The sequence below is a fragment of the Rana temporaria genome, chromosome 7 (genome assembly GCF_905171775.1).
Source record: "Rana temporaria chromosome 7, aRanTem1.1, whole genome shotgun sequence".
In the NCBI taxonomy this organism is placed as follows: Eukaryota; Metazoa; Chordata; class Amphibia; order Anura; family Ranidae; genus Rana; species Rana temporaria.
In genome coordinates, this window is record NC_053495.1 from 93,350,730 (window position 1) to 93,375,797 (window position 25,068).

General features: G+C 44.2%; 1 protein-coding gene across 4 annotated transcripts in view; it reads right to left on the minus strand.

Moving 5' to 3' along the window:
- Positions 1–411: 411 nt before the first annotated feature.
- Positions 412–25,068, minus strand: part of LOC120945491 (myomegalin-like) — a 416,745-nt gene continuing 392,088 nt past the window's right edge. For all 4 annotated transcript variants that reach the window (XM_040359668.1, XM_040359666.1, XM_040359667.1 and 1 more), the window contains 3 exons: positions 24,304–24,441; positions 5,612–5,658; positions 412–486 (listed from right to left, as the gene is read on the minus strand). In XM_040359668.1, the coding sequence (XP_040215602.1) occupies positions 24,382–24,441 (60 nt within the window). In that variant the 3' untranslated portion in view covers positions 412–486; positions 5,612–5,658; positions 24,304–24,381. The remainder of the gene's footprint in view (positions 487–5,611; positions 5,659–24,303; positions 24,442–25,068) is intronic.

Below are 25,068 nucleotides of genomic sequence, written 5' to 3' on the forward strand. Positions count from 1 at the left end.
GAGGCGGGATTAACCCACACGTAGGCTGCCATGGAGTCAGTCAGGAAAGTTAAGTTTCCCATCACTTACAGACTTGGTCACCAAGACTTGCAGCCACATGAGTATAGTTGAGATGCAAGTAATAAGAAATTACACAGAGACAATTTCCTACAGGTTTGTGTCTTTTTTTATTAAATGATATAGGCAAAACATCTATGGTAACATATATTAGACAGGTTAAGCATATGAGATAATATTTGGTAAAATGTTAATAATATGAAGACTAGATAAATTACACCAAATTCATAAATTTTTGTTATTTATTTATCTAATATTTAAATTCAAAATCTGTTTATAATACATATTCAGAACACTGCACATCAATTGTTTGCTTCTGTTCATAATTTATAGTTTTCCCATATTCTTCGTTTGTGACAGGAATTTTCTTTTTTTTTTGGCCAGATGTTAGTTTTATTGAAGTAGAATAATGCTGTATCTGACCTATGGCTGAAAATAAAAAAAACAACAAATCATTAACATTTCAAGTCGCTATTGACAAGCTTTGCAATCTTTAAATCTCTCAGTTTACTCATGACTGAGTGGGTCTTAGCTGTCAAAAATGACTCATGCAGATAGCAGAGCAGGTAGGCATCAAAGAGAAATCACACTCAGTGCTTTGGAGTGAGGCAAGTGCACACTATAAAAGGATATGCTTTGTTTCTTGTATTTTTTATTTTAACTCTTGAGGCCGCATACACACGGTCAGTCCATCCGATGAGAATGGTCCGACGGACCATTTTCATCGGTTCACCGCTGAAGCAGACTGATGGTCTGATGTGCGTACACACCATCAATTCAAAAACCGATCGAGTCCAACGCGGTGACGTAAAACACAACGACGTGCTGGAAAAAATTAAGTTCAACGCTTCCAAGCATGCGTCAACTTGATTCTGAGCATGTGTGGTTTTGGAACCGATGCTTTTGTGTACTAACCATCGGTTTTGACCTATCGGTCAGGCGTTCATCGGTTCGATTTTAAAGCAAGTTCTCTGTTTTGGAACCGAAGGACAACAGACTGATGGGGCGTACACACGGTCGGTTTGAACCAATGAAACTGAACTTCAGTCCGTTTTCATCGGTTTGGACCGACTGTGCGTACGCGGCCTAAGAGAGTTGGGAAGACAGCTTTAAATGGTAAGTATATGTTCAAGATAAGAATGTGAAGCCATTAGAGTCCACTTAAACCCATTTGGACCTGTGTTTTGGTTGTAATTTATTTTGAATGGCAACCCATTGCACTAAAGCAGCCCATAAATAAGCCTTTTTTTTTCATACACCCAGTGGGTTGAATGAGAAAAAAATCACTCAATTCCCTCATTCCAGGGCTGGGACAATGCCCCGTGAGGGGCGGCTGCCCTGGTCACTGTTGTATCATGTGGGGTGGCACGCACCACAGGGAAATTGAGGGGGGGGTTTGTGTTAGAAGGGGGACTTTGTGAAGAAAAAGCGGGTAAGTATTGTTCTAGAAGGGGATTTTTTTTGGCGGGGGGGGGTTGCTAGGAATAGTGATTTAAAAGGGATTTGTGTTGGGAGGGAAGATGGGGGAGGAATATTTGTGCTAGGAGGCGGAGATTTGGGGACAATGTTTGCTAAAGAGGGGATTTGAAGTGGGTGGGGTGATGTGTACTAGGAGGGGACATTTTTTAGGGGTAAAGGATTTATGCTAGGAGGGGTGAATTTTTTGGGGGGTTGGAATTTGAGCTGGGGGTATTTAGAGGATGGAAGGGGCAAACATTTGTGCTAAGAGGTGGGATTTCATCAGTGGGTCAGATTTGTACTAGGAGGAGAGGGAATTTATGCTTTGGGGGTAAGCATGCAGATTAGTGCTCAGTGTTTTTGTTGGGGGATTTTTGCTGACACATAATGCTCATACATCGTGGGGGGTGCAGTTTGGCAAGTGCGCCCTGGACTCTAGATGACCTTGTCCAGGCACTGCCCCATCCACAAACTCGATTAGTGGAGAAAACCCCAACAGGGTGGTTTTACTGAGGTTGATCAGTAGATCAACTCCTGTACAACCAAAGAGCTGATTTGTGGATCAAAATTCGGCCGGTCCCTACTCAACTGGCTGAATTTCAATCAATGTATGGTGGCTTGAGCCAGTCAATTCCAATATACCCACATTGCAATGCACCATAATGCAAAGTGACTTACACTTTTAAGTACACAATGGCACCAGAACATGTATGTAAAATAAAAATGTACTTAAAGTGAAGAAATCCCTTATTTCACTTCTGAGGGGTCAGGGGCTGCAGTGGGGGTGTCAGGGGCTGTAGTGGAGGGATCAGGGCCTATAGTGGAGGGCCATGGGCTGTAGTGGGGTGGTCAGGGAGTAAAGTTTATAGTACTGTACAGTAATCCACTTACGTTTTAGGCAGCAACTCTGGGCTGGCTTGCGGGCAACTCTGGGCTGGCTGATGGGCATGGCTGGTGGGCAACTCTGGGCTGGCTGGCATGACTTTGCCTCTTCACTTGCGGCTTCTAGTAATAGCGACAAATCCAGGCGGCAGCTCTGCCTCTTCCAGGCCATACTGCGGCTGCATGGCGTGGGAATGTCTGTACTTGTCTGTACACTTTACGTACACTCGCAGGTATGTCCGTACTCGCGAGTGTACGTAAAGTGAGTGTACTTAAAGTTGGGTATGCCTGTACTATCATGTGATATACTGTGAAGCAAAATAAATGACGCAGAATCTCCTTTAGGTTTGTTTTACTGCATTGACAGCTTATTCAACTTAATAGGCTGCCTTTACACAATGGATGATAGCATGAATTTGTTAATGCATCAGACTAGATAGCCCTTTCAGTAAACCTTTTGCTTTTCCCACATGTTTGTTCTAATGTCACCTAAATATACAATTGTCTTTAGAACTTTATATAACACCTGGATCCTGTGGTTTCTAATTATTTACCAAATTTCTCGCAATGAAAGCTCTAAGTTTAAAGATGGCCATAGACATCAGATGTCTCATTTGACCAATTTTCCACTGGATATGGTGATAATTCTTATGACTAACTAAGATGTAATGCCTCCACATATTTAATTGTGTTCCTCCTATATATGCCTCATCCATATATTTTTCTTATTTATTGCAAAGTAAGCATGGCCACCCATTTTAGTTACAGTGCCAACCATATAGTCAGTGTCTGGTCTGCAAAAAAAATTTCCACAGCAATCTCAGGTAATTAGGCCCGTTAATATTAATTGTTTTCACTTAAGACAAGTTGGATTTGGAGGTATTTTAGGGATTTCTTGCATCTATTAGCATAAACATGCATGCTCTGGATGTTTACAACATGTCTGCATGCCCATCCACGCTTTAATGTCTATTGCTAGTTTTATAAATCAACATCTTCTTTTATGACTAGTCTGGCCCCATAGCATCTAAAAATCTACTCCAGCAATGTACAGTATCTCACAAAGGTAAGTACACCCCCCATTTTAGAAAATATTTTTTTATACCTTTTCATGTGACAACACTGAAGAAATTACACTTTGCTACAATGTAAAGTAGTGAGCGTACAGCTTGTATAACAGTGTACATTTGCTGTCCCCTCAAAATAAATTAACACACAGTTATTAATGTCTAAACCCCTGGCAACAAAAGTGAGTACCACCCTAAGTGAAAATGTCCAAATTGGGCCCAAGATTTTGTGTGGCCACCATTATTTTCCAGCACTGCTTTAACCCCCTTGGGTATGGAGTTCACCAGAGCGTCACAGGTTGCCACTTGGGTCCTCTTCCACTCCTCCATGATGACACCATGAAGCTGGTTAGAGACCTTGCGCTCCTCCACATTCTGTTTGAGGATGCTCCACAGATGTTCAATAGGATTTAGGTCTGGAGACATGCTTGGCTAGTCCATCACCTTTACCCTCGGTTTTTAAGCCAGGTAGTGGTCGTCTTTGAGGTGTGTTTGGGGTCGTTAGCATGTTGGAATACTGCTCTGCGGCCCGGTCTTCGAAGGGAGGGGATCCTGCTCTGCTTCAGTATGTCAGTACATGTTGGCATTCATGGTTTGCCCAATGAACTGTAGCTCCCAATGCCGGCAGCACTCATGCAGCCCCAGACCATGACAATCCCACCACCATACTTGACTGTAGGCAAGACACACTTGTCTTTGTACTCCTCACCTGGTTGCCGCCACACACGCTTGACACCATCCTAACCAAATAAGTTTATCTTGGTCTCATCAGACAGCAGGACATGGTTCATAGTTCCAGTAATCCATGTCCTTAGTCTGCTTGTCTTCAGCAAACTGTTTTCAGGCTTTCTTGTGCATAATCTTTAGAAGAGGTTTTCTTCTGAAATGACAGCCATGCAGACCAATTTAATGCAGTGTGCGGCGTATGGTCTGAGTACTGACACGCTGGACTGGTCAGTAAGGCTCGGTAGAGCAGAAGTTTATTGTCGTTAAATTGATGGCAATATGTTTTTTTTTTCTTCTGTTTGGGAATATCCTGTGGATTAAATGTGATGTTTTCCTAAAAAAATGTGAGTTGTTCCCGGCAATCAGTCTAATCCCCCACAGGGTGTACTCACTTTTGTTTCCAGCGGTTTAGACATTAATGGCTGTGTGAGTTATTTTATTGGGGCAGCAAATTCACACTGTTATACAAGCTGTACACTCACTACTTTACATTGTAGCAAAGTGTAATTTTTTTAGTGTTGTCATATGAAAATATATAATAAAAGTTACATTTACAAAAATGTGAGGGGTGTACTCACTTTTGTGAGATACTGTATGTATTATACTTTAGGCAGACTTGAGCTACAGATTTATTTTAAGAAGAAGTATGGCCAATGCTCTTTTGGCCATACTTCTCTTTTAGATACCTGTAATGCACTTAGTTCTGCATTTCTGTGAGCCAGATTCAGCCAACAGCAGGCTAAGCCTGCTGTCGTCTGACATCACAGGCTCTGCAGAGATCCCAACCTCTCAGATAGCCTAAGCCAGCAGCTCCCGGCCCCCTGCACAGTCTGGCACTCCAGTGAGGGACAGAGGGACAGAGCAGAGAGCCAGTGACTTATAGTCACTGCTTTGTACTCAGTGAAGACCGCGAACTGAGCGATCAGCGGTCATTCGATTGCTCAATTCTCAGTCTTAGAGCTGATGGTGGACAGCTGCAGTATCGGACCTATGCTGCATTCACATAGGTCAGGGGTCTCCAAACATTCTAAACAAAGGGCCGGTTTATTGTCCTTCAGACTCTTGGAGGGCTGGACTTTTTCAAGCGGGGGTGGAAATTTTCCCGGCATCAGTGGGACTTAACATATGGTATTAGGGGGAGAAATAACACCCCATCGTTTGTATCATAGGGAGGAATAGTGCCCCATTAATGGTGTCAGTGGGAGAAATGGTGCTCCACTGTCGGTGTCAGATGTCAGAATAGTGTCTCGTATTAGTGGGAGGGATACTTCCCCAAGGGCCGGATAAAGGCAAGCAAAGGGCTGCATCCGGCCCTCGGGCCGCAGTTTGGAGACCACTGACATAGGTGATTATGTATGTTTGTTTTTTTGTAATCTCACACTTATCTTTTAACCTAAAATTAGAAAATAAGACACCCTTACCTTCAGGTTAGCTCTTGCTTTCTTCAGAATTCCACAGGTATTTGTAACTGTAATAGAAAAGTACATAGAATGTAATATCTTTATTTTTATATACATGTGTGTGTGTGTATATATATATATATATATATATATATATATATATATATATATATATAATCATTCAGTGCCTTGAAAAAGTATTCTTATCCCTGGAAATTTTCCAAATTTTGTCATGGTACAACCAAAAAAAAAGTATTTTATTGGGATTTTATGTGATAGACCAACACAAAGTGGCACATAATTGTGAAGTGGAAGGAAAATGATAAATGGTTTTCAAAATTGTTTACAAATAAATATGTGAAAAGTGTGGCGTGCATTTGTATTCAGCCCCCCCCGAGTCAATACTTTATAGAACCACCTTTTGCTGCAATTACAGCTGCAAGACTTTTATAGGTAGATTCAGGTAGAGTTAGGCCGACTTATCAGTAGATAAGTCGACCTAACTCAGAATCTACTCCGACCTATGTTTAAGCGTATGCTCAAACAGAGATACGCTTAAACATATCTAAGATAGGACGGCTTGCGCCGTCCTATCTTAGATTGCAATATTTCGGATGGCCGCTAGGTGGCGCTTCCATTGTGGTCGGCGTAGAATATGTAAATGAGGAGATACGCCGATTCACGAACGTACGCCCGGCCGCCGCAGTAGTTTTACGCCGTTTTCGTAACGCATTACAGGCCTAAAGTTATTCCATCTATTAGGTGGAATAACAATGTTAAAATATGGCCGTCGTTCCCGCCGCGAGATTTGAATTTTTTACGTCGTTTGCGTAAGTCGTCCGCGAATCAGGATTTACGTTGTTTACGTCCACGTCGAAATCAATAGGCCCGTGCGGCGTACATAGCCGCAATGCACACTGGCAAATGTAGTCGCCCGGCGCATGCGCAGTAAAAAAAACCCTGTCAAAAACGTAAGGTCAAACACAATTAGCATACAACACGCTCCCCTAACACACATTTGAATTAGGCACCCTTACGCCCGCCGATTCAGGCTACGCCGACGTAACTTAGCAGGCAAGTACATTGTGAATCATGTACTTGCCTCGCTAACTTATGGCGGCGTAGCTTAAATTCCTTAAGCTACGCAGCCGCAAAGTTGCGCCGATCTTACTGAATCTACCCATTTGGGTCTGTCCCTGCGAGCTTTGCACATTAAGGCTAGGTTCACACTTCACACAGATTTTCCTGCATCCAATTTGCATAGCAGGAGATTGTAATCGGCTGCGAATTGCACAGAAGCCCTGTGCGTTTTTGAGTTAATTTCAGGTTCGAATTCAGGGCTGAAATCGTACCTGAAACGGTGAATGGAGACGCCCCCGGACTCCTGCTGTGTGATCTAGTGTGATTCCAGCCTTAGAAAGTGACATTTTTGCCTGTTCTTCTTTGCAAAATAACTCAAGCTCTGTCAGATTAGATGGAGAGCGTCTGTGAACAGCAATTTTCAAGTTGTCACATATTCTCAATTGGATTTAAATCTGAACTTTAACTGGGCCATTATAACACATTAATATACTTTGATCTAAACCATTCCATTTTAGCTCTGACAGTATGTTTAGGGTCATTGTCCTACTGGAAGGTGAACCTCCGCTCCAGTCTCAAGTCTTTTATAACAGGTTTTCTTCTAAGATTGCCTTGTATTTGGCTCCATCCATCTTCCCATTAACTCTGACCAGCATTCCTGTCGCTATTGAAGAAAATCATCCCCACAACATGATGCTGCCACCTCCATGTTTCACGATGGGGATGGTGTATTCAGGGTGATGTGCAGTGTTAGTTTTCTGCCACACATAGCGTTTTGCTTTTAGGCCAAAAAGTTCAATTTTGGTCTCATCTGACCCAAGCAACTTTTACCACATGTTTGCTGTGTCCCCCACATGGCTTCTCACAAACTTCAATTGGGACTTATGGCTTTCTTTCATACAGCATTAAACTTACAGTAACGCACTGATATGATGCCTTAAAAAAAGTATTTATACCCCTTGAAATTTTCCAAATTGTGTCATGTTATAACCAAAAATGGAAATGTATTTTATTGGGATTTTATGTGATAGACCAACACAAAGTGGCACATAATTGTGAAGTGGAAGAAAAATGATAAATGGTTTTACATTTTTTTTTACAAATATGTGAAAAGTGTGGCATGCATTTGTATTTAGGCCCCTAAACTCTAATACCCCTAACTAAAATCTAGTGGAATCATTTTGTGGGGTGCAGAACTAATGCCACGTACACACGATCGGTCAAACCGATGAGAACGGTCTGATGGACCGTTTTCATCGGTTAACCGATTAAGCTGACTGTCACGCCTACACACCATCGGTTAAAAAAACGATCGTGTCAGAACGCGGTGAAGTAAAACACAATGACGTGCTGAAAAAAACAAAGTTCAATGCTTCCAAGCATGCGTCGACTTGATTCTGAGCATGCCTGGATTTTTAACCGATGGACGTGGCTACAAACGATCGGTTTTGTTCTATCGGTTAGGTATCCATCGGTTAAATTTAAAACAAGAATGCTTTTTTTTAACCTATGGATAAATAACCGATGGGGCCCACACACGATCGGTTTGGTCCGATGAAAACGGTCCATCAGACAGTTCTCATCGGTTTGACCGATCGTGTGTACGCAGCATAATAGTTGTCCTTTGAACCACTTCTCCCACCTGAGCTGTGGATCTCTTCAGCTCTTCAGCTCCTCCGCTAAGAGTTACCATGGGCCTCTTAGCCAATTCTCTGATTAATGCTGTTTTTGCTCAGCCTGTCAGTTTAGGTGGATGGCCGTGTCTTGGTAGGTTCGCATTTGTGCCATACTCTTTCCATTTTTCCATTTTGGGAAGATTGATTGAAAAGTGCTTTGTGAGATGTTTAAAGCTTGGGATAGTTGTTTATACCCTAACCCTGCCTTAATCTTCTCCACAACGTTATCCCTGACCTGTCTGGTGTGTTTCTTGGACTTCATGATGTCGTTTGTTCACTAAGGTTCTTTAACTACTTAAGGACCAGACCAATATGCTGCTAAATGACCCAAGGGGTTTTTACAATTTGGCACTGCGTCGCTTTAACAGACAATTGCGCGGTCGTGCGACGTGGCTCCCAAACAAAATTGGCGTCCTTTTTCCCCACAAATAGTGCTTTCTTTTGGTGGTATTTGATCACCTCTGCGGTTTTTATTTTTTGCGCTATAAACAAAAATAGAGCGACAATTTTTTCGTGACTGCGACATTATGGCGGACACTTCGGACAATTTTGACACATTTTTGGGACCATTGTCATTTTCACAGCAAAAAATGCATTTAAATTGCATTGTTTATTGTGAAAATGACAGTTGCAGTTTTGGAGTTAACCACAGGGGGCGTTGTAGGAGTTAGGGTTCACCTAGTGTGTGTTTACAACTGTAGGGGGGTGTGGCTGTAGGTCTGACGTCATCAATCAAGTCTCCCTATAAAAGGGATCACTCGATCGATGCAGCAACCACAGTGAAGCACGGGGAAGTCGTGTTTACATACGGCTCTTCCCGTTCTTCAGCTCCGGGGAGCGATCGCGAGGGGGCGGCTAGAAACGAATAGCCGCGCCCTCATCCCCGATCTCTCCTGAAGCCACGGGAACCGCCGCATGTACGGGGGGGGGTCCCGATCGGACCCCCGACCCACGTCTAGGCAGGGACGTACAGGTACGCCAATGTGCCTGTCCGTGCCATTCTGCCGACGTAAATGTACATGCGGCGGTCCGGAAGTGGTTAACAAACATCTAGAATGGCACGGCTGGTCACAGGCACGTACCTGTACGTCGCCTTTAAGAGCCCAGCCAAGGGTTGCACACGCGCCGCCGACAGCACGCCCGTGACCTGGTCCGAAGCTCCGTGACCACGCCCGCGAGACCCGTGGACCCGATCGCCGCTGGCGTCCCACGATCGGTCACAGGAGCTGAAGAACGGGGAGAGGTGTGTGTAAACACACCTTCCCGTTCTTCTGTGTGGCAGTGTCACTGATCATCTGTTCCCTATTATAGGGAACAACGATCAGTGACGTCACACCTACAGCCACACTCCCCTACAGTAAGAAGCACTCCCTTAGGGCACACTTAACCCCTTAGCGCTCCATAGTGGTTAACCCCTTCACTGCCATTGTCATTTTCACAGTAATCAGTGCATTTTTATAGCACTTTTCGATGTGAAAATGACAATGGTCCCAAAAATGTGTCAAAAGTGTCCGCCATAATGTCGCAGTCACGAAAAAAATCACTGATCGCCGCCATTACTAGTAAAAAAAAAAAAGTATTATTAAAATTGCCATAAAACTATCCCCTATTTTGTAAACGCTATGGCCCGGATTCACGTAGAATGGCGTATCTTTGTGCGGGCGTAACGTATCCTATTTACATTACGCCTCCACAACTTTTACAGGCAAGTGCCGTATTCTTAAACGAAAGTTGCGGCGGCGTAGCGTAAATAGGCCGGCGTAAGCCCGCCTAATTCAAATGTGGTAGATGTGGGGGTGTGTTATGTAAATTTTATGTGACCCCACGTAAATGACGCTTTTTACGAATGGCGCATGCGCCGTCCGTGAAAGTATCCCAGTGCGCATGCTCCACATTAACCCGCAAGAAGCCAATGCTTTCGACGTGAACGTAAATGACGTCCAGCCCTATTCACGAACGACTTACGCAAACGACGTAACATTTTCAAAATTCAACGCAGGAACGACGTCCATACTTAACATTGGTACGCCGCATCTACGCCTCATATAGCAGGGGTAACTTTACGCCGGGAAAAGCCTAACGTAAACGGCGTATCTGTATTGCGTCGGGCAGGCGTACGTTCGTGAATTTGCGTATCTAGCTGATTTACATATTTCTAGGCGTAAATCGGCGTACACGCCCCTAGCGGCCAGCATAAATATGCAGTTAAGATACGACGGCGTAAGAGACTTACGCCGGATGGATCTAATACAAATCTATCTATAACTGATTCTAAGATTTAGGCGCATAGATACGACAGCTCGGACTCAGAGTTACGACGGCGTATCTGGAGATACGCCGGCGTAACTCGTTTGAGAATCCGGGCCTATAACTTTTGCGCAAACCAATCAAAAAACGCTTATTGCGATTTTTAGATTTTCCCCAAAAATAAGTAGAAGAATACGTATCGGCCTAAACTGAGGAAAACATTTTTTTTTATATATATATATATATATATATATTTTTGGGGGATATTTATTAGAGCAAAAAGTAAAATATATTGTTTTTTTTCAAAATTGTCGCTCTATTTTTGTTTATAGCGCAAAAAATAAAAATCGCAGAGGTGATCAAATACCACCAAAAGAAAGCTCTATTTGTGGGAAAAAAAGAACGCCAATTTTGTTTGAAAAACACGTTGCATGACCGCGCAATTGTCAGTTAAAACAACGCAGTGCGGAATCGCAAAAAGGGGCAAGGTCCTTAACCTGCATAATAGTCCCGGTCTGAAGTGGTTAACAACCTCTAGAGGCTTCACAGAACAGCTGAGATTAAATTACACACAGGTGGACTCTATTTTCTAATTAGGTGACTTCTGAAGACAATTGATTTTACTAGATTTTAGTTAGGAGTATCAGAGTAAAGGGGGCTGAATACAAATGCATGCCACACTTTTGAGATATTTATTTGTAAAAAATGGGAAAACCATTTATCATTTTCCTTCCACTTCAATTTTCCGGTTGTGAAAATTAAAATGTGTACATCAACCAATGTAAACTGAATAGTCATATAATGGAGAAGTCAAGATACTACAGTTGTCGGCAAGAAATTGTTTGTATAACAAAATATACCTGTGCATATGTGAAGAAGAAAGAAGGGAAGATAGAAATTGAGAGAAGGGAGGGAAGAAGTGAGTAAGGGATACTACACAAATGTCTACAAAATAATTTGAGAGTCAGAGATATAATGCTGTCTGATCAGGTTGGGAGTAATTTATCCATGGGGTTCATATTTTCAAAAATTAACTGTGTTTGTATAATGTTAATTTTAAACAGCAGCTAGATGCTCCAGTGAGTGCTCCAGGACCTGTTGCTACTAACATCCTTGGTTTCTGCACAAGAGACTGGTAATCAATCTATGTTTTCTTAAAGGGATTGTAAAGGTTTGTTTTTTATTTTCTAAATAGGTTCCTTTAAGCTAGTGCATTGTTGGTTCACTTACCTTTTCCTTCGATTTCCCTTCTAAATGTTTTTTTTTCTTTGTCTGAATTTCTCACTTCCTGTTTCTCCTCGGTAAGCTTGCCCCCATCATCCGAGCTGTTCTGGCTGGGGGTTAGTCAGCCAGAACAGCTTACTGAGGAGGAACAGGAAGTGATAAATTCAAATGCACACAAACAGTAGCAGCAAGACTTCAAATAAGTCCCCATACCACATACTGCTGTGGTTGCACAGATATATTTAATCAAGCTTATAAATCTATTATGGTTGAAAATGTTTCAGATGACCTGAACGTATTTCTATTTATTGACTCAACTGTCACTACACAGTCCTAAACAATTACCAAGATAGTGAAATGTTATTATTAGGGTTGTACCGATACAGATACCAGTATTGATGCTGATACTAAGCATTTGCACGAGTATCGGTACTCAAGCAAATGCACCAATACCTCAAAAGTGCTCATTTTAAATCCCAATATACAAGTTATTGTCGGAAAACGGGTTTGGGGACCTGTTTCTTTCCCCAGGGAAACATGTATCAATGGAAAAAAACTGTCGTTTTTTCTAGAGCAGCGATTTTAATGATGCTTAACCAGTTAAGCCCCGGACCAATATGCAGCCTAAAGACCCAAGGTGTTTTTACAGTTCGGGACTGCGTCGCTTTAACAGACAATTGCGCGGTCGTGCGACGTGGCTCCCAAACAAAATTGGCGTCATTTTCCCCCCCACAAATAGAGCTTTCTTTTGGTGGTATTTGATCACATCTGCGGTTTTTAGTTTTTGCGCTATAAACAAAAATAGAGCGACAATTTTGAAAAAAATGCAATATTTTTTACTTTTTGCTGTAATAAATATCCCCCAAAAAACATATATAAAAACATTTTTTTTCCTCAGTTTAGGCCGATACGTATTCTTCTACCTATTTTTAGTAAAAAAATCACAATAAGCGTTTATCGATTGGTTTGCGCAAAATGTATAGTGTTTACAAAATAGGGGATAGTTTTATTGCATTTTTATAAAAAAAAATTTTTTTACTACTAATGGCGGCGATCAGCAATTTTTTTCGTGACTGCGACATTATGGCGGACACTTTGGACAATTTTGACACATTTTTGGGACCATTGTCATTTTCACAGCAAAAAATGCATTTAAATTGCATTCTTTATTGTGAAAATGACAGTTGCAGTTTGGGAGTTAACCACAGGTGGCGCTGTAGGAGTTAGGGTGCACCTAGTATGTGTTTACAACTGTAGGGGGGTGTGGCTGTAGGAATGACGTCATCGATCGTGTCTTCCCTATAAAGGGAATGACGCGATCGATGCGCCGCCATAGTGAAGGACGGGGAAGCCGTGTTTACATACGGCTCTCCCCGTTCTTCAGCTCCGGGGAGCGATCGCGACGGAGCGGCTATAAACAAATAGCCGCGCCGTGGTCCCGGATCGCTCCCCGAGCGGACCCGACCTCCGCATGTAGCGGGGGGGGGGGTCCCGATCGGACCCCCCACCCGCTAATAGGCGAGGACGTACGTGTACGCCCATGTGCCTGTACGTGCCATATTGTGGACGTATATGTACATGCGGGGTCGGGAACTGGTTAAAGTGCAAAAAAAAAAAAAAAATGAAAAATTCCTTTAAATATCGTACCTGCTGGGTGTCTATAGTAGTGGCACGTGTTTAGAACTGTCCCTGCACAAAATAAGATTACTATAAGAAAAAAGTCATTTAAGACTGTTTGAGGCTTTAATCTAATGTTTGGTCCCTGCAATTTTGATGAAAATCACTGAGAAAAATAGCATGGGTTTCCCCGCCCCCCTCCCCCCAGGTCATTAAAAAGCCCCTTTGGCCCTATATACTTTGAACAGAAGTATACAGGCAGTGCAAACAAGACAGGGACTGTAGGTTTGTTGTTAAGTAGAATCTATTTGTAATTTTTAACTGGTACTTCTTTAAAGTGTAGCTTCAACCCTAAAATCTTTTTTTAAGCTTTTCTGAAAACATAGAGAAGGGTTATCACCCCTGTAACATTTGTTTTGCTGTCTGTGTGCATCTGTTCAGAAGATTGCACCTCATGCCGCGTACACACGGTCGCTTTTTGTGATGAAAAAAAAAACGACATTTTTAAAAACGTCATTTAAAATGACCGTGTGTGGGGAAAACGACCCAAAAAAATTCAAGCATGCTTCAATTTTTGATGTCGTTTTTCAAAACGTTGTTTTTTGTGTCATAAAAAATCACAGTGTGTAGCTAAAACAACGTTTAAAACTACGTTTTTAAACCCGCGCATGCTCAGAAGCAAGTTATGAAGCGAGCTTGAATGGAACAGAGTGCCGCCGTACGTTTTTTTTCATCACAAAAAAACGACCGTGTGTACGCGGCATCACTTTCTGTCCCAATGACAAATGATTTTTTTTGGTGAAACAAGGATTGTGATAAAGCATCAGTGGACAGGAGACACCTCTTACAGAAGAGAATTTCCCTTCCTAGGGATAGATTTCCTCTCACTTTCTGTTGTCTCCTTCCGTTTGCAATTTGGATGTTTGAAAGTAGGGGCCTGCCGTATATACTCTGCAGAAATTTGGGACCTAGGTGTTGGTGTTGCCACAACACTGTAAGCCCTCACAGTTAGTCTTGGTGGGCGCTGGAATGCCCTGCTGTGAAATATTAGATCAAGAATTGTAATTACACGCCCCTGTTGGGCCTTAGGCACTGGTGGCAGTGCAAAAAACACTGCAACCCCTCACAGATACTGTAATTGGAGCGCAGCAAAGCACCTCATACAAAGTATTGCATCAAAAATTGTTATTACACGCTCCTGTTAAACAGGGGCAGAAAAATTGTGCCTTAGGCACAAGACTGCAACCTCTCACAGATACTGTAATTGGAGCGCAACAAAGAGCCACATGCAAAGAATTGCATCCAAAATTGTTAATATGTGCCCCTGTTAAACAGGGGCAGAAAAATTGGGCCTTAGACACTGGTGGCAGTGCCCAGAACCAACAATGTTCTTACTAGCTGTAGCGGGGTCCTCCTGTCAGAATCTAATGAGAGGCCATCCCCGCTGGAACTTTATTCATGCTTGTAAATATGTAAGATACCTTTAAGAAAGCTATTCATTGTGGGACTTCAAGTAGCAGGAGATATGGACTCCATCTACTCTTAGGAGAAACAGACTATACTTCCCACAATGCCCTGTGTTATTGGAACATGTGACACCTCCGCACAGACTTATGGGGGAGGTTATTTAAGGAAAGGGAGTGGCTGATCTCTCTCTCTCTTGGGATCTGCATCTTCTCCTGGGCAGTGCTTCTGAGGAGCACAGCCGTGCTGCTAGGCCAGAAGCCTGGGCCTAAATTCACAGAGAGACCAGCCATCCAGAAGGAAGCAAGACTCCAGCATCCAGCCCGTGTTCCCGGAGATCGGAGAGGCAACCCAGCTGACAACTGAAACAGTGGAGAACCCTCATCCAGGATCTTTGTGCTGTGGAGCAGTGATTTATCAATACCTCTTCTGAGAAGAACTCAGGCGTATCGGCCTTACGGGTGAGAGAGCATATGCTCAGCTTCAAACTCTCCCTTTAAACAGTTAACCTAGTACCACCCCACAGGCCGGAGACACGTGTTGGGCCTCCAGCTGAAGTTTAGAGGCCCCTTTTTACTGTTCATAGTTATTATACTGAAGTGACTGACGTTGGCTAGTGATCAGCTCACCAACATTGCTGTTCAGGATACTTTGTTTAATCAATCTTCCCTTATTATTTACCACTTGTGGATTATAATTTTAACGTGCACCAACCGGCCGCAATGTGACTTTAGCTGTTTGCAGGACTGCCCACTAGAGGGCGCTCACAAGCATAGACTGCCTATCTTAAGTTTAAGTAATGGTACCATTCTTTAGTGTAGACCTGTTTTTTTCTTATTAATGTCACTTGCTGATTTCCAAAAAGGGCCCTTGCGAAATCATATTGTGTTGTTACAAACAGTTATCCATTTAATGATTTAAACTTATGCTTGTCTCTCTTTGAGTTCATATAAAGTAAACTAATTTTATTTAAATATATTCACTGTGTGGAGTGTATTTTTCTTGTCTGGAAGGACCGTCCATAACAGCAGGTAATCCTATTGTCATACATCACTGCATATTGTGTACCTGCCATTGTGACCCCAGCCCAGCAGAGGTCACAATATCTCACTCACCAGACTTCTGATGTGTCAAGGGAGGGTTCGAGCTAGTTAAATAGGGGTGAGCTAAGCCAAAAGAGAATAGATCCCAAATCAACCAGCGGCTCCTTCGGGGGTAGCGCTACATAGCTATCAGCAAGATCACTGAGGAGGAAAAGGATATTCAGTCAGAAGCATAACAGGACAGTCACTCAGCATCAGCATAGGCAGTCTCCAAGGGATCAGACATTTTCAAAAATTATTCAGTTACATCAGCATCAGGTGCTTGGTAGCTGGTGTTGATCCAAGCCTGATTCATTTTTATGAAGGTCAGTCGATCGACGGACAAAGCCTCCCAGCAGCACTGAATGTGCGTTCTGAAAGAACGCTGGATGCCAGGACAAGCCAGTAGCTCAATTGCGTACTGTGCAAGCTCTGGTCAGTGATCCATCCTCAAGACCCAGTAAGCCAGAGGATTTTCGGTGGGGAAGGTGTCCAAGTCTGATCTTGCCCCTAGGTACTCCCGCACCATGTAAACAGACGCTAGCGATGGTTGGTGGAACCGGTCATACCTTGGGGCTGCGTACTAAAAAATTGTCTGAACGCATCGGTCAGATGGCCACCTTCTCCACCGCTCCCTCTGTGACTCACCGAAACCACAGCAACACGTTGACCAGGACCAGGATTTGGTAATCCCCCAGGTTCTGGGACCGCGTTGCACAGGCCTTTCTGCAAGGCCTCCCGAAGATGTTTCATCTTCTGCTCCCTCTGCGACGGCAAGATAAGCTCCGCAACCTTACTCTTGTAACGTGGATCAAGGAGAGTTGCCAGCCAGTAATGATCCCTCTCCTTGATACCACGAATACGAGGATCCTTACGCAGGCTTTGCAGGATCAGGGAGGCCATGCAGTGTAAGTTTGCTGAGGCATTCGGGGCACAGGCCTCTGGGTCACTGATGACGACAGGATCCACAGTCACCTCATCCCAGCCACGTAAAAGTTCATGGGTTCCTTGGGACTGTTAATGATCCCTTGAAGACTGCTGCTGCTGATGAGTGATAGGCTCCACCTCCATGCTGATGATACAATCCTCCTCCTCCTCGTCCTCTTCCTGTGTGCTAGGTGGGCAAGCAGGACCACTGTCTGGATAAAGGGGGCCTTGAGAGGTAAGGAAGTCCTCCTCTTCCTCCCTCTGTTCTGCCTCAAGGGCCCTGTCCATTATTCCATGTAGCGTGTGCTCCAACATGTAAAAAAGAGGGACAGTCTCACTAATGCATGCACTGTCACTGCTCACCATCCTTGTGGCCTCTTCAAATGGTGACAGGACAGTGCATGCATCCCTGATCAAGGCCCACTGGCGTATGGAAGAAAAACCAAGCTCCCCTTACCCAGTTCTGCTGCCATATTGGCACAGGTACTCATTGATGGCTCTCTGCTGCGTGTGCAACCGCTGCAGCATGGCCAATGTAGAGTTCCATCTGGTGGGCATGTCACAGATTAGGCGGTTCTTGGGCAGGTTGTATTCCTTTTGGAGGTCTGTCAGCCGAGCAGTGGCATTATATGACCTTCGGAAATGCACACAGACTTTCGAGCGTGTGCAACGGCCACGTGCTGAAGAGGATGCACTGTGTCCACCACCAGCACTGTTGCCTCTAGATGCAGAGCCTGCTTGCCCTCGTGACTCTCTGCCTCCCTTTGTTGTCCTTCCAGACATTATAATGGTCTAAAGAAGAGGACAAAATCAGTACAAACACCTCGTAGCTTTAGGTGCAAACTGCAGAGGACACGTGCAGTACACACCAAGTAGCTTTATGTGCAAACTAATAAGCACACTTGCAGTATACACTAAGTAGGTTTAAGTGCAAACTAAACAGCACAAGTGCAGTAACACCAAGTACGTTTAGGTGCAAACTAAACAGCACAACTGCAGTAACACCAATGACGTTTCGGTGCAAACTAAACAGCACAAGTGCAGTAACACCAAGTACGTTTAGGTGCAAACTAAACAGCACAAGTGCAGTAACACCAATGACGTTTAGGTGCAAACTAAACAGCACAAGTGCAGTAACACCAATGACGTTTAGGTGCAAACTAAACAGCACACAGGCAATACAACATGTTAGAACACTGCAGCTAGCACAATCTACTGCCTGACAAATAGAAATAGCTGATCTAGCTAAACTATACAGTGTATAAATATATGTACAACTCCTGGGATGTATATATATCCTCTACACACTGTAAATTTAACTGAACTGACTAGCCTGCCTGCTCTATCTATCCATCTATCCATCTATCTATCTATCTATCTATCTATCTATCTATCTATCTATCTATCTATCTATCTATCTATCTATCTATCTATCTATCTATCTATCCATCTAGTAAAAAAGACACTGGCCCAGATTCAGGTAGATTTGCCCTTTAGTTACACCTGTGAAGAGCAGCTGATTTGCTCTGCGCTGGGGCAAATTGGAAAGATTGCCACCTGATTCAGGATTCCTTTTGTCTGCTAATTTGCTCCTTTGTAAGGCAAAAATCAGGGCGTAAGGCAGCGCAAGTGAAAGTGGGTGTGCCCTATGCAAATGATCTTTTTTCCACTCAGCAGTGGTTTGCGCCTATTTTCAGGGCAAATTTTGCCCACCTGCTTGCACTGAGCAAATAAATAGAGGCAGACCTGCGCAGGTCCTGTGCAAAATTACATCCTGCTTGTTCCACCCCCCCCTGAGCAAGGTAATTGTGCCTTTTGCTGCGAGATGGCACCTCCCGGCCCAACAAAAAAAGAGGAAGGCTAACTTTGTGGCAGCGGAGATGGAGATCATGCTGGAGGCACTGACGCCCAATACTGCTGTTCTGTATGACGCTGAACGGCAAAATACTACCGTAGCCCAAAGGAGGGCAATATTTGAGGCGATAACCTTAGACATCAATGCCCTGGGCTTTGAGGACCGGACTTGGATGGACATCCAGAAAAGTTCACGGACATGCGGCGTTGCGTCCGGGACAAAATTGTCCTCATTAAACAGCAGGGGCATCGGAGGAGGACCAGCCTGTTCTGTGCGACTCAATCCGGAGGAGGAGGTCATCTCTCAGAGTCTAGCGCTGGAGCAGGTGGAGGGACTGCCAGGCTATGACTCCACTGTTGGGGACTTGGGGACTGGTAAGTTTTTTGTTTCTCATATCTGCTGTGTATCATGGGAGGAGGTAGAAGTGAACATATGAGGGGGTAGAAGGGAACATGTAACAAGTTTTTGTTTCTCATATCTGCTGTGTATCATGGGAGGGGTAGAAGGGAACATATGATAAGTGTGTTGCTCCAGCAAAATTTTTGTTTTGTGTCATCCACAGATGTTGATGATGAGGCTGGGCCGTCGTCGGCTGTAGGGCGACCCACGCCATCCCCAGAACATCATGGGGTGCAGTCAGGCCCTCTGCAGATCCTGGGCATGTTGGTGGAGGAGGATATCGGCCAGAGTCCATCTAGGGAGGAGGAAGTGGTGGAGGAGGCCGTTATCCTCAATCTGGAGGAAGCAGTGTCCCTCCAGGAGGATCCCACCATCCCGGACCGACCCACCACCCCCCGACCATAACATCATCCCCCTCCAGGGCAAGCCCCTCCAGTGTCCCTCCCTCCAGTGTCCCCCCTCCAGTGTCACTCCCCTCCTGTGTGACCCGCTCCCCTTCTGCTCCCTCAGTTCGTGCCCCAGCCTCTCCTCCAAGGAAGGCTCTTTCTAAAACAGGGGTGTACCCTCCAGCCTCTGTGAGGGTCTGCAGGAGGAGCAGGCCCGGCAGGCCCACCATATAGGGGAGATGGTGGGAGACCTGAGGCGGGTGGCGGACAGCCTGGCATCCTCCTCCTCCTCTGTCCAGCAGGCCCTCACCCACCATGCTGACCGGGGGGACTGACAGAATGAGACCCTGGAGGATGTTAGTGGCAACTGCGCAGCCATTGTGACCTGTCTGGTTGAACAGCAGGATGCCACTGCATTATTAACTTCGGAGGTGAGCAGGTTGGCAGGTGCGGTGGAGGCCAACACTGCTGCTGTGCGGAGGAGGGGAGACTTACCCGACGGCAGTTGAGGATCACCACCACATGGCAGATGAGGATGTTGGGACAGACCAACACCGTCCTCAACCGCCTGGCCAACACCATGGAGGGCTTGCAGGCACCACCTGCCAGGAGAGATGAAGTAGGGGTTGATGCTCCCCCATCTCCATCCCCCACCCCATGCTCCACCACGGCGTCTGAGGAGCAGAGCCGGGGCACCCTTGGGCCAAGGATGTCCAAAAGAAAAAAATAATTTATGACCATTCTTTTTTTTTTTTGGTGGGCTTTAGATTATGAGCTTGTTTTTTGGTTATGCTCAGATTTTGAGTTTTTTTTTTTTATGATGCTCAGATTATGAGCTTTTTTTTATTTGTAGCTGCCCCTGGCATGTTGGCACACAGATGTGAGATCCAGAAAGTGTGGGTGCTCTGCTTGTTCAGCTCGTCCGTCTTGGTGCTGCTGTAGTTGCTCTCCAGCTGACCTGTGGCCATCTGTTGCTAACTTGCCCCTGCTTTTTTAAAGTGCAAATTTGCCCCGGCCCAAACAGCTTGCACGCTTTGGGCGCAAAATGCGCCTCAAACGCGCAAGTTTATGAATCAGTGGCAGTTCCTCATTTGCATATTTGCTGAGGGAAAACCATGAGAGCGCAATTTGCTCCCTGAGCAAAATTGCCCCTTAATTGCGCCGGGGCAGAGAAGCTGCCTCCGTGCAAAAATGCCACATTTCAGGCTTAGCTTGCTTTCTGGGTCACCCGCAAATTTGCCTGGGCGCAAATCCGTACTTGCGCGGCGCAAATCGCACTTGCTCGAACATGGATTCGAGTCGAACGCGAAGCTCATTCCTATTGCCCAGCACCGTAGCACTATCAGACATAAGCCATGTTTGCCGGTATCTAGGCATTTTCTTGAACAGGACACAAGGATTCTGACTTGAGATTTATGGTTCTGGAGGAAATACTTAGGCCCCGTACTCACGACCAAACATGTCTGCTGAAACTGGTCCGCAGGCCAGTTTCAGCAGACATGTTTGGTCGTGTGTGGGCGCGAGCGGGCCGAATTCCAGCAAACATTTGCCCGCCGGGCCTTTTCCCAGCGGACAAATATTCCTGGACTTGTTTTAAACAGTCCGCTGGAATCCTGCCCGCTCGGACATGTACGGTCGTCAGTACAGACCTACCGTACATGTCCAGGCGCCCGCCGTCCCTCGCATGCGTCGAATGACTTCGACGCATGCGTGGAAGCATTTTAAAGGCGGGCCGCCCACGTCGCTGCGTCATTGTCGCGGCGACACCGCGTCATCGACGCGGCGACACCGCGGACACGCCCCGCGTATTGTTTACGCGCGGACTTCTGTACGATGGTGTGTACAACCATCGTACAGAAGCCCTCTGGCAGACATGTATGGTGAAAACGGTCCGACGGACCGCTTTCACCATACATGTTTGGTCGTGAGTACCCGGCCTTAGATATATGAGAAGTGGTGCTAGGATTTTGAAATTAAAACAGAGAAAGGTATGGTGGATAAATAGATTGCGATACCTGAATCCTGAGGGAATGAACAGGGACTATGATCCATATTTTTATAAAAATAATGAGGTTTGAATTTCATGTTCCCTTTCAGATTGAATTGGACCGCACAGAATAGGAAAAATTAAGTCCATTTTTGGAGTGAGCCATGGAAACATACAGGGGGAGATTCAGAAAGAGATACTACGGCGTATCTCCCGATACGCCGTCGTATCTCTGAGATCCGTTAAGAATCAGTTACACATAGATCTCCCTTAGATCCGACAGGTGTAAGTGACTTACACCGTCGGATCTTAGGCTGCAATCTCCCGCCGGCCGCTAGGTGACGCTTCGTTTTTTTACGCAACGAATATGCAAATTCCGATTTCCGCCGATTCAGAAATGAACGCCCGCCCCTTTGCTTTTTTTTACGTCGTATGCGTTCGGCTTTTCGGCGTATACTTACCCCTGCTATATGCAGCGTATCCAATGTTAAGTATGGCCATCGTTCCCGCGCCGAGTTTTGAATTTTTACGCCATTTGCGTAAGTCGGTCGCGAATACGGATGGACGTAATTTACGTTCACGCCGAAAAACCAATGACGTCCTAGTGACGTCATTTGGAGCATGCGCACTGGGAAAAAATCGCGGCCGGCGCAGGCGCAGTACGATCGGCGCGGGACGTGCCTGATTTAAATAATACACTCCCCCTAGCCGCGGAATTTGAATTCCGCCGGGGGAGTTACGATCCGCCGGCGCAAGTTTCGAAGGTACGTGCTTTCTGAATACAGCACTTGCCTTCAAAAATTGCGCTGGCGGATCGTAAATAAGATAGATTACGCGGATCCAAAGATCCGCTGATCTATCTGAATCTAGCCCACAGTCTATAGAGGAACTGTGATTGTATTTTTTTTGTTTTGAAAATTGTTTTCTTTGTTTATGAAATTATATAGAATTTAGACAAATATCTGAATTACTGGTGTTAGATGGGGAAATAAATTTGATCCATATGTTTGACACTTTTTTGGTGAATGAGTAGGTTTTATACCCCATACCCATCACATGGGGGCAGGATCTGGGGGCCACCGGGCAAGGGTTTGTGGAGATGAGGCCCTTTTCCCCCATCAACCCTCCCCATGTTGAGGGCATCTGGCTGGTACGGTTCAGGAAGGGGCGCTCTCTCACCCCCCCTTTCCTGCAGCTATTTTTTTGGCACAGGGTTACCCCTTAACCACTTTAATAAACTGTGTTATATAAACTACACTGCCTGCATTGACTGAATATAGAGTCTACACTGAATGCAGAGTATATATACAGTATTTTACAAAAGTGAGTACTGAAGTTCATCACCATTTCACAGGTGCACCAAATTTAAGGTTTGAAATGTTGGATATCTATTTACTCAGTGTAACCTCAACTTGTATATTTACCAAAATGTGGGTAGTTTAGTGCATTTTGTTTGCCCTAAAAATCACATTAGTGTGTTTTCTACTGACCATTTTGTGTTTCCTAGACCTTTGCGGTAATAACGTGTGACCATAAAAAATTGGAACTACCACTATTTTATTCTCTCCTACGCTTTGTCTGCAGAAAATATGATCGTGTGTATGAGGCTTTAGCTAGGCAACTAGTATTCAAAAAGTTAAATCCAGCAATGGCCTACAAAATGTTTAACACTTACCGACCGCCTAACTCTAAATATGCGTTATTACTTTGGCGTTAAATACCGGGGTTATGGTTACCGGGGCTAGCTGCCATAACCCCCCGGTATCTTTATTTAGAGCAGGCAGCTGGCTTTATGGTAAAGTGGTCTCAGCTGCTGCAAGCTCACTTTTATAGGGCGCAGGAAGAGGTGCCCCTCCGCTGCTTCCCAGTGTTTCCCAAGCTTACCAGAGCCATCGGTAACCAAGGAAACCATCGGTGCGCCCGATCGTTAGACAGGAAGCTGAGTGGGGGCAAGATAGCCCTCACTCGGCTCTATGCTGTTGGAGGACCGGAGGTGACCTCACTTCCGCCTCTCAGCCTTTAAAGGGATGATTTGTTTTTCCCTCTTAAAGGCAAAAGGTCATTTATTTTGGCTTTTTAGAAGGTAAATGAGAGATCTGAGGTCTTTCTGACACCAGATCTCTCCATATTGTAATTGATAAATAAAAGTGATACATATTTTTTTCAAAGGACGGTGTAAAATAAAGAGTAAAATATATTCGATTTTTTTTTTTTTAAAGCGCCCCGTCCCTCTGAGCTTGCACGCAGAAGTGAACACATATGTAAGTCCAGCCCACACATGGTAAACAGTGTTCAAACCACACATGTGAGGTATAGCCGCGATCGTTAGAGCGAGAGCAATAATTTTAGCACTAGCCTCCTCTGTAAACTCTAAACAGGTAACCTGTAAAAAATTCAAAACACTTCCTATGGAGATTTTTAAGTACTTTAGTTTATCGCCATTCCACGAACATGCACAATTTTAAAGCATGACATATTGGGTATCTATTTACTTGGCGTAACATAATCTTTCACATTATAGAAAAAATTTGGCTACACTCTAGTGTCTTGTTTTTTTATTTATTTTTTCATTGAAGTTGAAAGACTGCTGCGCAAATACAGCGTGATATAAAATATTGCAACAACTGCCATCTATTCTCTATGGTTTTTGCTAAAAAAAATGTATATAATGTTTGGGGGTTCTAAGTAATTTTCTAGCAAAAAATTACATATTTTTCTTGTAAGCAACAGTGTCAGAAAAAGCCTGGTCTTGAAGTGGTTAATACTTACGTTGTTGTGATACAAGCTTCTCATGCTGAGTTTGGTCAAGGTTTGATATTTTCAGCTTTTCTGACACTTTCTTTAACATTACTCTTTTTCTTTCACCTTGTTTCTGAGAGTCAAAATTTCATCTTTCATTGCCTGCTCCTGCATAAAAAATATCATTGCATTTAAAATTTGTAGCATAAATACTTTTAAACAGATGAAATTCAGTTCCTAGGTTGTACTTTTGCTAACCATGTTCCTGTACTTGTTCAACCAAGTAATTTATGTCTGTAGGGAAAAGAGTAGCGGAGAATTTAATCTTGCCACAAAATGTGCTCATCCTTGTGTATTTGATTGTTACTGGTGTACTGTTGCTTTAATTTTTTTTCCTGGTAAACATAAAATAATGAAGCTAATAAGAGGCAATTCTTTGGCACAAGAACAGGCTTAAGCTGGCCATACATTATACAATTATACAAGTTTCTTATTCAATTTTCCTTTAGATTTACCAAAACCATATAATATGAGGTCAAAGCTAAACACTTTCAATGTGTATGCAGTCAGGCAGGCCCTTGCACTACATAGTTGAAGGTAAATCTAATAACAATTGAATAAGAAAATTGTATACAGCCTTAGAATAGTTTAAAGATGCTGTCACCCTTAGGAGTCATTTAAAGTGGTTCTAAAGGCATGACGTTTTTACCATAAAGCGGAACTCCACCCTAAAGTGGAACTCCCGCTGATCGGAACCCTCCCCTCCTCCGGTGTCACATTTGACACCTTTCAAAA